Source organism: Sparus aurata, chromosome 6, assembly GCF_900880675.1.
Source record: "Sparus aurata chromosome 6, fSpaAur1.1, whole genome shotgun sequence".
NCBI lineage: Eukaryota > Metazoa > Chordata > Actinopteri > Spariformes > Sparidae > Sparus > Sparus aurata.
The window spans coordinates 31,768,172-31,782,344 of record NC_044192.1 but is presented as its reverse complement, the minus strand read 5'-3'; the positions used below and the strand labels follow the sequence as shown (position 1 = coordinate 31,782,344).

Genomic DNA, 14,173 nt, shown 5'->3' with positions numbered 1-14,173 from the left:
GCTCCGCCAAAGACGTTTGTTTACTCGCCGGGTGCGTAAGTGCACAAGTCACTTTCTCTGTTGTGTAAAAGCCCTTGTGTTGTATTAGCACTCCTCGTCTGACTTACAATTGTTCGGCAAATTTTCCATCACAGCTTATTACAGTCACATAGTTCAGACGGAGGTTAGGCTGACTCCGACTGTGTGGCTCATGCTCGCCTAATCAGAAAGAGGTTTGTGTCCGCATCGCTGCAACCGGCCCGGACGCCCGATCCCTCGCGAAAAGCCAGGAGGCGCGCTCTCTCAGGGGGGGGGGGGGGGGGGGGAGGCACGGGATATGATTGACAGTCATCGCGTACGCCTTTTGACTCGGCGCACCTCACCTCCGAAGACGCAGATTACACGGAGCATCTCCCCGCCCCTGCGAATCTGTGCAGCGTGCGCTTCTCCACACGACACGGTCACTGTTTATGGCAGACCTGCTGCTTGTGAAGGGGCGTCGCAGCGTATTTCTGCTTCCATACATCAATCCACCGACCCTTCAATCCACCCATCCGTCCGTTCGGGGCCTCCCACGAAACGGAGCAAGTCACTCAGGGACCCGGGGAATGGAGGCCGCGTGTCAGGGGAGCAGCACTGACGCACTGTAATCCATTTTGTTGCGCTCCCCTTTACTTAGGTCTCCCATTTCTTCTGCACCGATAGCTACTACATTTGCCACGGTATCTCCTCCCAAGGAGACCGCTAACATTTATAGGCCGCAGTAGGGTATGTTCCTTTCGGTTCAGCCGGCCCCCCCCAACCCTCGGAGGTTGATGCATCTAATACTGCATGTGCGGAATCAGTCGAGCTTTGAAAGAGCCATGGTGGACCTGCTCTAAGTTGAACCGCTTGTCTTTTTTTTTCCTCCGGTCCAGAGCTGACATTTGCGTGGATCTTCAACGAGTACCCGAACTTCATTCAGCAAGACAGCCGGCGATTCATCTCTCAAGAGACGGGGAGCCTGTACATCGCAAAAGTGGAGCCATCCGACGTTGGCAACTACACCTGTGTGGTAAACAACACTGTGACGAGGGAGAAGGTGCTCAGCTCTCCGACACCGCTGGTCCTCAGAAATGACGGTAAATGCATGAAACTACAGGGAGCCTTTGGTTTGTACCCCACTGTCTAAAAATCAGTCAAAAGGGATTTTTTGACTTTATTTGTATTTATCAGATTAAAACTGTAGTCTAGTCTGAGTTTCACTTTTTATCTTCCATCGCTTGTTATTTAAATACATAAGCTTATTAAAACTAAGCTAGATTTCCTTGATATTATGCCATACATTTTTTTTCAGACCCTCCTGACATCATTTAATAATATTTAGATGTGACTGTGACATTTTAAAAGTCATTAATTCATTAACAACAGCTATATATTTAGCGAGATGTAGTGACAATGAGAAGCTGTTACACCTGACAGTGTTATGATATTCGCCAGGTGACACCTCATCACACTGGTGACAGCGCTATACTTAAGCTGCTTGAGCTAACGTTAGCGTTAGCTTCGCAGAGTGACAGCACGAGCTGATCTCAATTCAGAGCTTTTAAGGTGTTAGGCTGGAAGCGATGATGCGACGCGGTTAAAAATGTAGCTGAGACTGACACGAGGCAATCACCAAGATTGTTCGTGTTGGAAAACAGCGTGCCAGTCTGCTTTTTATAGACAGTGCACGGACACTTCCTGTGCGGCATTCGTTTCACACCACATCATCTTTGGCGTAGTATAAACATATAGACACTGCAGCATGCAGAGAGCAGACTCACCTGACAACAGCCATCGCCACTACTGTGACAGCTTGTTTAAAACACTGTTAATGATGTAGTTATAAATAAAACTGCCGCTCGTCAAATAGAGATTTCCGTATAGAAATGCCGAATTTCTCACCCATGCGTTGCCGCACATACCGTTGCCTGTTACAGTTGTTTTTTAACAGGATGGTGAGACCTGCTTCACATGTGCTGCTCATTTAAATTCTTTTGAAAAAAATAAGAGGGACAAAACAAACAAAAAAATAACAACCTTTTCAACCAACCCGGAGGCCTTTTGATCTGCGAATCACCTAATGATCGCTGCAGTGCTGCAGCGTGTGTCTTCTCAGTCGCACACTGTGCACAGCACTGTGATGTGTCGTTGGCACCACTTCCTACAACCTCTGCACTCACATGTTTCCTGATCACGGCTCCAGATTCGGTGGGTTAAAGGTGACTGATGTTACAGTTGAACAACTAACTGACTGACAACAATTACAACAGCATGATCAAAACATGGGTTAAATACCAGCCATATGGCCAACCCTTTTTTTAATGTAAATCATTTATAAATGGTCAGTTTATGGTAAATTAAACATTAGCTAATAGTTATTTCACCATTAACACACAATAACATGCTTGATAAACTATTTAACAAGCAATTGCTAACATCAGTAGCAACTTTATAACGGCCACCCAAATACTGTTATAAGTACTATTATCAGTTGCAACGTACAATACATTGGTCCTCAAAAAATGGTTTACAAAGCATTTACCTGCTTGTTACCAGTCATGTAACTATTAACTAAAGTTTAATTAAATATAGATTGACCATCTGTTAATGATTTAATGTTATTAAAGGGTGTTGTCACCTATTTTCCTAGCTTGGCATCCAAGATGTTGTTATTATCAACGGCCTATAATTAATTGATAAAGCATCAATACAGCAACAGTCCTATTAGTGCGAAAAATGTATTTTGGAGTCTCAGCTCCCACCCTGTCAAAAATAACACTTTGGGATGACGCACTCATGAGTTGGAAAATAAGGAGCATTATTATTTGAAGAGTTGCGAATAAGACTGAAAAAACTACTTTTTCTTGTTGTTAGTAGATAACATGGTGCAATGCGTACTTAAAGTGAAACTCTCGACAAAAAGCAACCGAGGTGCTTTTTGTGATTGAATATGAGTCAAACCTTAATTACGACGAAAGAGGCACTTTTAAGATTTACCATAGTTTCGTTTTCGGGCAAGATAATTTTCAATGGAGTGCAGCGGCACTCTTATGCTAGCATCAAAATCGCTATGTTTAAAACAATAAGAAGGCTCGACACAACATGAAACTTTGCTCGCAAAAAGTACTCCAAAATATAATGACTTAATAACAGACATTTGAGTAGCTGTAATTGTTAACTTCAGGATGTGGTACTCGAGTACTTATCGATCCTCTCTATTCAGTCATGATTCAAATAAACCATTGGTTTACCAACACCATTGGTCAGCGTTACACTGAATAATGTCAAATCGTTCATGAGCTGCTTTAGGTTGAGTTACCGATGTGTTGTATCATTCAGTTCATGTCTCTGTCCTTCAGAATGTCACGGGTCATTACTGACTAAACACGGAGGATATTGATTGCTTGTTGAAGGAGATGCAATTCCACTTTCTGTATGTTTTTTCCCCGCGGTGGCCAAGATGCAAACACTTATCACAGCTTTTCGAAGTCTTTATTGACCTTTAATCTGAAAACATGCACTGGACCCCAAATCAGCTCTGCTGCCACACTGCTGGGTTTGTAATTGATAATAGTAAAGGGCATACTATTATCTCTGCGCACAAGTCCCTGACCTGTTCTAGCGATGTGAATATAAATACGGTCATAAATGAAGTCACTTTGCCACAGGTGATAGATCCTCACTGAGCAAGTCTTTTCCCTGATGTGTTCTCTGAATCTTTTATAAGCCACCTCTGATATGTTCGCTCCTCTCCAGCGGCCCTTCAGTGGTCACTCCTGCTCCTACGCATAAAGCCTTCCCTGTCAGCCGTCCCACCATGTTACTACGCTCTCTTTTGATCCGGCTTGTGTTTAATGTGCGCTGTTAATCACCGGTGAGAAAAGCTTGTCATCTCTTGTCTCCCTCTTGTAGGAGTAATGGGCGAATATGAACCCAAAATAGAAGTTCATTTCCCTGATTCGGTTCCAGCTGCGAAGGAATCGGCGGTGAAGCTGGAATGCTTCGCTCTGGGAAAGTAAGTCAGCCCCGTTCTGTGTGTGTGTGTGTTTGTGTGAAATAAGCTGTAGGCTCATCCATGTATAGCTCTTCTCAAGATGATTTAAGAATGCACAAGCAGAACATTACTCAGTCTCAGATTTATCAATCCATGAGGGAGCAAGGGGCCGCAGCATAAAAAGACAAGGGAGCAGAAATCAAAGTTCTTTTAAAAGCTTCGGAAATCTGAGCAATCACAGTTTGATTTGTGGGGGAACAATAACTCACACGGCTCCGGCTTCAACCGCAGTTCTTTCAGTGCTTAATCAGACTTTGATCGCCGCGACTGACAGTTGCCACCATGGGAACTTTTTGTTCGTCTCTTTCGCAGCCCTGTCCCAGAAATAAGCTGGAGGAGAACGAGCGGCATCCCCTTCCCCAGCAAAGTCAAAATGAAGAATTCAAACGCCGTCCTTGAAATCCCTAATTTCCAGCAGGAGGACGCGGGGACGTACGAGTGCATGGCGGAGAATCGGCGGGGCAAAAATGCCGCGCGGGGTCGCATTTCATTCCACGGTTAGTGAACCGTGTGAAATTGATTGACAGTGAAGGCCGGGGTGAATGTGTGTAGCTGATAACCACATGTACAGAAAACATGCATGTCACCAGCAGCTGTAATCTCATTTGTTTGCCAGAAAAATCTATTTGTCTGTAACACATGGAGCATAATGTTAACCATGAAATGACGGAACAGGCTATGGAAAGATGAATTTTACAGCCAATATTCATCTGTTAACTCACCTGTTCTCCTCATTTTGCTGATAATCCACGCATTCAGTGAAAACTTTGATGATTTAATGCAAGGCTGCTTTGACGGCTTTATGAGTCCGGATACCGCCCTCCGCTAATCCGCTGCTTCTTTAATTAAAACACATGTTTCAAAAGGTAATCCTCTCATTTATTCTTAGCCAAACCTCACTGGCTCCAGACAATGGCGGACACAGCTCTGTCCATCGAGGAGAGCCTCTTCTGGGAGTGTAAGGCCAACGGGAAGCCAAAGCCGTCCTACAGCTGGCTGAAGAATGGGGACACGGTGACGCCTGAGGTATGCTGATCCGATCAGACGGGTGATAAATTAAAACACAACACTGAATGAATGTGCGGGGGGAATGTAAGTTAATGTATGTTGAAAAAAAGTTTGTTTCAGAAGAACGGCGTTCAACCCTCCGAAAGAGTTCCCCACACTTGGAAAGTCTGTGTTAAGGAGCACGGAAGCTGTTCTGAGGCTTACTGAGAAGCTAAGCTCAAAAGATCAACTCGCCTCTCTTTACACAATTTGCGCAGAAGCCTGTAATATCGTTTTCACAGCTTTGTTGATGTTTAAAGTGTTTCAAAAACACGGCAAATTAGATCTGCCGACGAGTTACACTGAATCAACAATGTGCAGAGACGGGATTAACTGTGAATTTACCCTGTGTTCTGGATGAATGCATGTTCTCTGTCGGTACAGTTTTTTTTCCGATGGCTGTAATCACCTCCGCTTCCATTTTCCCACTTGCAAGGTAGAACTGCTGTTCATGAAAGTCAAGGGGTACTCCAGCGATTCAGTACTTTTCACGGTGTTGCAGGCAGATGTGAAAGGAGGCAGAGGTATCCTGACTTACACCTCCTAACAACACATGTATACATTATCTGGATAATCGATTCTCCATTACGCTGATTCTTCCTGCAGTATGATTTGATCTCAGTATGCATTGATTTTTAAATTACTTTGTACGAGAGAAGGCTTGAGAGTTAGACTTTTTAGATATTGTCATGGTCCCAAATTGAGTTGACTCCAGGCTGAGATCTGATTACAACGTTGTCAGCCCTACAGCATATTACTGTTCCCAAAACAACATGACCGTTGCAGCAGCAGCAGGTGTAGCAGACCTTTATCATACACTTGCTGTTTGGTTGAGTTTAGGCAAGAAAAGTACTTGGTTAGGTTTAGGGAAACATCGTGGTTTTGATTAGAATAACTGTTAGTTAGTCCTCTTCCGTTACGAACATACCTGGAAATAATTCCCCAATTACTTTTGATGCCGTAAAAGTTGCCCCCCCTAGACTTGGCCACCTCAAAGTAATGTGAATATGGGTCTTGATAGGCTGCTTCTTGGTTTCTGATGAGGGTGGGCTGTGTAATGGGGTGTGTCCAAACAGAACCACGATTACCATATAAAGCCAATGGAAAGACACTGAGGCAGTGCAAATTGAAATGAATATATGCAAAGAAGCTGAAGTGTTGAAAACTAAATGAAGAATATCTGCGCCATAAATATACAAAGACAAAAAGGAAAAAGGAGCGAGAGTGAAGGGAACCACGAGGAAGAACCAGATTTCCTGGTGAGTTCTGAGCTCAGTCAGAGGCTGAGCTGAACAGAAACACACGCTTCCAGCTAATGTTGTTTGGGGCTGGAAACCATGTAACTCTCAAAATACAACCAATTGGATCTTTTCATGGCACTCGTTTCAAACTCCATACCTACAGTTTTTTTGATACAGGTTTTTCTGAGCCCAAGTTACAAGCCCTCAAGGTTTTCTCAAACTGCCTTTTGACGCTCCCCCGAGACATTGTGTGACTGTTTCCCATTATGACCGCTTAACATACCAAATGTGTAAAATCAGTGGAGTGCCCCTTTACTTCGGTAATCAAAGCGGAACAGTGCAAAAATGTAGAAACATGCTACAGATCCATCCCGTATGTGGTGTTCCTGTGGCACAGTGTCTTTCTTCCTCACTAATATGTTCTATCTGACTGATCAACAGCCTGCCATATGCGCCTCTAATTAACGTAAGACACCACATCCCCTGCAGCGAGGAGGATCTCTGACTAGATTGTTGGGTTAAAATCCACTCCAAGTCATCATCCGAGCTGTCATTATAGTTTTTACAACTGAGCAACCCCGGAAGATAAATGGCTTTTTAATGTGCCGCTGGTGCTATTGTCAACATTGCTTCATTTCTGTGTGTCGAAGATGCAGGTTAGCAGTTTCCACCACTGCCTCCTCATCTGTTCCCTTATTACACGCCGAACATACGTAGAGCGCCACAAGGCTCTTTCGGCGATTTCTCCCTCTCCCCCTCTCCCTCCCTCTCTTTCTTCCCTCCTGCTGTCCTCTTCTCTTCACGGTGCACCAATAATTGCTGCTGTGCTTTTTAGACATAATAGACCACACTGGCCTTGCAATGGATATGCAGAACTCTTTCTCCTTCCTCCGCAGGGCCGCGTCCAAATCGAAAACGGGGCTCTCTCCATAGCTGCATTGAACCTGTCGGACTCCGGGATGTATCAGTGTGTGGCGGAAAACAAACATGGCATTATTTATTCCAGTGCCCAACTAATGGTGTTAGGTAAGAATTGCATCCCCCCCCCCTCCGCTTTCATCCTGCTTATCTGTCTGTGCGTTTGATCATCTCCTAAGATAAAAAACCAGCAGCCTGCCTGCTAAAGCTCTCCTCAGCAATCAGTCTGCACACTCATTTGATGTCACTATGGGCTCCGCCAGCAGAAATATGAATCTGATGGAGTGTCTCATTTTACTTTCAATCGTTTCCATCGTATTGATTTGGATACTACAAGCGCATTTCTTTGTGGCATCGTGCGTTGCTTTCTCATGTAGATGGGGTATTGATTTTATTTGCAAAGCTTTGATGACTTCCATCTGACCCGGTTCAATGAGAAATTCGATCCTGTCTTGATACATGCGATGACACTTGGGGCTCCAAATGATGGCTGACAAACTGTGATCACAGCAGGTCAGAGGATGGAGTGAGGGGGAGGTTTTATGTGTGCAACAGTTGGGCGGCAGGTGGATCTGTAGCCCTGAGCCCAGTCGGCATTTCTGCTGAGTCCATGCTGAGATTTTTGAGCTGCCATCGCTGCTGAAGCTGAAGGAGAGTCGATATCGGCGCGGCGCGGCTGATCTGTGAGGGGCTTCGGGTTGTCTTTATTTTTAATCTCGCACCTTTTTCTCTCTGTCCTTCCCAACACACAGCTTCACCTCCCAGTTTCGCCAAAAGTCCATTAAGGGCCGTGCTAAAAGCTCGCTCAGGCAGCGAAGTCACTCTCGAATGCAAGCCTCAGGCCTCGCCCCCAGCAATTAGCCTGTGGAAGAAAGGGAACGAGATCCTGCAGAGAACTGAAAGGTAGGATAAAAGTCCAAGTGCACATTCCTCACAGCTTTTATTCACATGCACCGTGAGCAGACTTGTTTGAATAGCGTATTTGGCATTTGTGCAGGTGCATAGAGGGAAAGGCTAATCAGGAGAATGGGAGCAGGGCGCCCACCAGGAAAACTGCGCATGGCTAATGTGCTGTGTGCGCCCTCATGTGCAAATAGCTTGGTGTGAGGGATGAAGATGCTCGCCGGTCCTATCAACACTGCATGCATGAAATATTTAAGAAGATAAAAGATTAGCAAATGGAGTCTCTCCCGAAGATAAAGTCTGTCTGCTCTCAGATCGAGGAAAGTAAAACTGACGCCGTTGCGCCTGAAATTCAAGGTAAAAGTGTTGAGCTGCACCGTGGGTTTGATTCGACCTTGCCGCAGATGTGAGAGCAGAGTCAGACTCACCCAACGCGCAGACGTGATGCAGACAGTGAGCAGACTTCAAGCACCGCTTTAAGTGGCATTAAGTGGTGCTTAATTTAGTTTGTTGGCCTTCTCTGTCTGATTTCTGATTGTATACACGAGAAGCCGTATTTAAGCCATGCCAAGATTTCACACGATACTCAACCAATGAAAAGGTGGAGGAATCAGCAAAGGGCAAATCGGGAGCCAAGGGTGGCACATTTGAGCAGTCTGTCGGATGACTTTTCATCATCCCAATTGGAGGGAGAAGAAAAGGCTTAAACGGTGACTAAACCCTACTGCAAGTCACAAACACCAAGAATTCTAAGCACTCCACACACACGCACACACACAGGCAGGACAGAGTGAATAAGAACGACTCCAACACCGACGAAATGTCTAACTTTGTGCTATTTGAATCACTCCCATGCTGTGTATTCAATGGGAGATCTGAAAGAGAACAATAAGAGCATCACGCATCTTGTCAAAACAGCGCAGAGGCTCCTTAGTTGGCTCCAGATGGGGAGCTACATCTATAGCTGCAGGAAATTGGTAAAATTCCCAAGCTGACTGACATTTAGCACGCTGTATGTGAAGCCCACGTAGTCTTTCAAGGTGCCCACATTAGATGTATGCAGACACGGGATGGGAAGTGTTTTCTCATACCTGCAGTCATGCTCTAAATTGGAGCAATGTGTCGGAAATGAACTGTGAATCAATTTTCTCACTAAATACAGTATCGGTCCAAGTTAGTTTCACCCAAATGATTAAAAAAAAACACATTTTCACAATAACCCCTGATGATGTCTAGCCATGCAGATAGTTTTAATGATGGGTTAATTTACTCAGGTTTTTTAAGGAATCCGTCTCTGAGATGTCTCCACCCCGCTGTTACTCTGGATAATTAATACTTCGCCAATAACAATTGCTAAAAATTAGGTTTGTCATTCATCCATGTTTGGTTTTTTCCTGATGTTTTTAAATTCCAGCCCAGTCACTAGGATATAAAATATTTTTAAAAATCTGCAAACCACTGATATGTTGACATTTGTATGTGTCATAGGCCCACACATTCTATTAGCATCTCTGCAGAAAAAGTCAGATCGCATATACGTTACATGTAAATCACCTGTCTGGAGATGATAGGATTGCAGTGGAGTAACAGGCGAGAAGGCTGCCAAGCCAGTGACCGCAGTTCAAGACTGTGTTTCAACATTTGTGTTAAAGCGTTAAACCAGTGGCATATTTAAGGAGACCTCAGGACAATTTCCAGCTGTGTTTGTGGTGACAAAAAAACAGATATCTTTGATGACAAATAAGGACATCGCCAGCCACGTTTGTGGTGTCAAACATCTGACATTTTTGACAAGAAGTCAGGACATCTCCTGCTGTGTTTGTGGCAACCAAAACAGGCATTTCAAGCCAAAACATATGATTTTCCTAACTTTTAACAACTGTTTTTTGTACTTAAACCCAAAAAGATCATAAGCTCACACGTTATCTCAACATAAAACAGAACATTGAAAATAAACACCTGTAAAGTAACAAGGTTTGCAGAAACACACATTGCTGGTATTAATTCTGGAATACTGTTTATTGACACCACAAACAGTATATTAATCACCTTTGTTGCACTGGGGATTAGGGATTGGGGAACTCAGAGGCAGACATTTTAGTCCAAAACCTTGGTAAGTAAAACAAAATGATTCTTAAAGGCTAGAGCTAAGTATGATTATATTTCAGTTGATCTATTTTTTGAAGCAAGACTGCAAAGCAGTTGAAAACACATTATTCCTCTTGCAGATAAAAAGTTATATAGCAATGAAATGTACCCTTGGCTGTGTCAGTTCAGTGTCCTGACTCTCTGACTCCATTTCTGTTCGAATAATATATACTTTGTGGAGCAATATGCTTACTCTTGCCTGAGATATATTATTAAATATTCAGCAAGTCAGTGAACCCCAAGCGTGTTAGTGTTTGCTTACTGACCTCAGCAACATAAAGCCTGTAAAGCAAATGTTATTTATTCATTGAGCTATTCAGTGTTGCTGTTTGTAAAGATTTTTCCTCATTTAGTAATGTGTCCCGGAGTTTAGCCCACCACTGAGCCAGGGTGGCTGGGTCAGCCTGCCTGCTGCTCACCCACCTGAAAGAATTCATTTTTCTGGGCTTTGGAGGGGAGCTTCCAAGTACCGGGAGGGTCAAAACGCGTCAGAGGCCTTTTCTATTTTGACAAGAACACAGCTGGAGTACGGTAGACCCACAACAGGAAAGGCCGAGTTATATGAATTGTCCCATGTCAAGATATCGAGTACGAAAAACAACAAAAAGTGATAGAAAGACTGCAGGCAGATGAGAAACGCAGACCACTTCCATCTAACAAATAAATTAAAAAGCTGTTCTGCTTCCCTCAGGATCACCTTGCTTCCCAATGGGACGTTAAAGATCGCCAATGTAACCAAACGGGATGCAGCCAGCTACACGTGCGTAGCTAAGAATCAGTTTGGGACAGCGAGCACAACCGGGAGGCTGCTTATCACAGGTGAGTACCTTTTCTCCTCCATCAACAGCTCTTCCCTTCATTGAGTCTTCACTCCTTTGTCAATATCCCGCTTGTTCAGCTCCCATTCCAAGTATGCAGTAAACCATAGTAACTTTCCCTTGAAAAACATCATAGTAATATTTGGAAAAAATGGGTTCCTGATTTGTAAAATAGACGACAAGAGCAGCTACTAATTTCTAACTGCTGACTGTCGACTTTGACAAAGCTCGTTAGCAGACTTTAGCAGCTGTAACGCCTGCTAACTAACATTGCATCTGTGAGTTTCCCCTCTGTCTGACTTCCCAAAGTTCCCAGCTGACTCAAAATATGTTTATGTGCCTTCTTGCCGAGAGTTTGATGAAAAAATCAATAGCACTCTCGTGTCTGTGCACATAATATGAAGCTGCTGCCAGCAGCACGGCTAACTAAGGTTAGCACAAAGACCAGAAACAGGGAAACAGTCTAGTCTGGTATCGATCTTTTCATCCAACACTGAGCAGAGGAAAGCAATGTTTAACAAACTTTTCTCAACTTTCCCCTTCAGAGTGAAATATGCATTTGACGTTTACATACATGATTTCATGCTGCTTCCGTGCTGCAGTTATGTAGAGCGACTGTGATTTAAGCTCATAGGTTGGTGTCAAAGGTCGGCATCCTCGGCAGTTATCATGCAGATGACATGGTAATAAAGGAGCCGCATTGTGTTTGTACTGCAAGTTATTCAGCCCCAGTATTAATGAAGGTTACAGTATCATATGAATACATGTTATATAAAACACACATAATGCAGGGCAGAGGTTCAATATAAAAATAAATGATTTATTACTTGCAAACAGCACAAAGTTTGGAAATATTGGTATAACTTGTTTCAATTTAATTTGAATTTGAGAATGAGAATAAACTAATTAGTGCTGTCAGTGTCATCTTTCCAAATCCAATACAAAGCCAGCCAGAGCTCTGTTATAGTTAGCATGGCAGAATCCAGTGCTGCTGTTCGACCGCTTTTCATACCATCAGTGTGTCCGTCCAGATCAGACCTTTTTAATTAAACCTTTGTACCCCGTAACTGCACCTATAAAGTTATTTATGTGGTCAGCCAATGGTATGCTAACTCTAGCAAGGCCTAGGGTACTGTGAAAGAATTCTTGGGAACTGTTTAACTTGTTACTAAAGAAGGTGTAGCAGACTTGGATGTATTAAACTGGGGCATTTATTGAAGCTCAATCAAGGAGAAAGGCTTTAAGCATTACAAGTGAGAAGCCTGTAGCGCAGGACATACTCTGAATGGGAAGTATTTAACCCTTACCAGACCCATGACAATTACTGAGTGTTCAGTAAGGTTAATAATAGCTAACTTTTAGGTATGTAAGAATTTAACTGGGTATTGGACTCTAAAAAAGGAGCTATGCACAAGTTATCCCGAGTCCTGAAACAACCTAATCTGTCTCTGATTAGCTAGTGCGTGTTGACTTTGTTGGTTGGGCTGGTCCGGTTTAGGCATGAGTCAGGATTAGGGTGAGCATATCAGGGACAGCCAATGAGAGGGCAGAGTAGGGTTAGGGTCGGTCATAATTGGCCATCCTGCTGCCTGCTGTAGGTAGCGCTGTAGGTAGATGGTAGGTTGCCTTTTTGATTATGAATGGGCAGCCACCCTCCAACACCTGTGCCAGGTATTACTCTTTCTATCCAAAGTTTTAACAGGCTGTGCATAGTTACAGCTACAAAATTAAGAGTGGACAATTGCTTATTGAGGAGATGTTTAGCAAATTGTCAATTTCCTCTCAGTTCATCCAGATAAAGGTCAACGATTTCCTCTCAATCTATGACCCTAGAATACTGTCATTTTTGTTAATTTACATTCAAGTCATATTGCATTTGTAACATTACCAATCAAGGTTATTGTCAAATTAATATGACTGGTATACATTATGCAAAATAGCAGTTAAGCAGGCAACAAAACATTATCCTTGATTTAGTTAAAGGTCATTATTTATGAATGCGGTGACATCAACACGTATAGTCCTCCAGTTTAATCTGTTGTGCGTTGCCACCTGACTTATTTTTCTCATTAGCTTCCATCCTCCTCATACACTGACAGCTGAACCATTTAATGTCATAGAATTTAATTACTGTGACCTTTCCTCGCCATACTCTGAGGCCTCCAATCCAGCGCAGCTACCAGTGGGAATGTGCTTCCATCTCTGTAATCCTGTTTCGTCCAAATTGATCCCAGGACATGAAGTGTAAACCTGAGATGTCATTAACAGTTGCTATTAGACAGGCTTGGAATTTAAGTGCTTATTAAAATCAGGAAAAGCACACATCCATTGGTGATTTAATGACGACGACTTGATTTAGCCGCGAGTTGAAGTGAGATGGCAGTTGCAGGAGGTCACGGTGGTGCTAGAGGTTCCCGCGGCAGAGATATTAACATGCGACGCTGTCATCTGTTGTCTGGCCAGAGCCCACCAGAATCACCATGAGGCCGACTAACATGGAGATTATTGTTGGCGAGAGCATCGTGCTACCCTGCCAGATTGCCTGCGATCCAGCTCTGGATGTGTCTTTCTCGTGGGCATTCAACGGCCAGCTCATCGACTTCCAACGAGACAGCGATCATTTCGAAAGAGTGGGCGGGGTGAGTCATCTCAAGCATTAAACTCAGCTACTTTCCGGCTATTCTGGGATTAATTGGGACATACTGTGTGATGCGCAAGGGCATGCTCCACTGCCCTGCTGAGGGCTTTTTAGACACCAATAATACCCAAGCAGATGAATTAATGCCAAGACTTGTCTATTTGAGAGTGGTCAGCGGTGGATGGAATATCAAAAAGATAGAGATGTCTGTTAAGGATCAGTTACATTCTTTCATTCACATGCTGTTGAAGCCTCAATGAATGGCACTATCAGGTCAGTAATCGGGATCTTTCCTTTTTGAATTGGCTGCTTGAGCTGCCATTTGTTACACTTCTGAAGATATACTGTTGAAATGCCATTTCAGTCATGCAGAGGGTCTCCATTTATGAAGCCTTTATATTTT

At 43.6% G+C, this 14,173-nt stretch overlaps 1 protein-coding gene across 4 annotated transcripts in view; it reads left to right on the top strand.

The window, feature by feature from the left end:
• cntn3b (contactin 3b) overlaps window positions 1-14,173 on the top strand; it is a 63,430-nt gene that overhangs the window by 33,698 nt on the left and 15,559 nt on the right. For all 4 annotated transcript variants that reach the window (XM_030420324.1, XM_030420323.1, XM_030420322.1 and 1 more), the window contains exons 6-13: window positions 897-1,100; window positions 3,916-4,018; window positions 4,370-4,554; window positions 4,947-5,083; window positions 7,242-7,371; window positions 8,016-8,166; window positions 11,006-11,133; window positions 13,596-13,771. In XM_030420324.1, coding sequence (XP_030276184.1) covers window positions 897-1,100; window positions 3,916-4,018; window positions 4,370-4,554; window positions 4,947-5,083; window positions 7,242-7,371; window positions 8,016-8,166; window positions 11,006-11,133; window positions 13,596-13,771 — 1,214 coding nt within the window. The remainder of the gene's footprint in view (window positions 1-896; window positions 1,101-3,915; window positions 4,019-4,369; window positions 4,555-4,946; window positions 5,084-7,241; window positions 7,372-8,015; window positions 8,167-11,005; window positions 11,134-13,595; window positions 13,772-14,173) is intronic.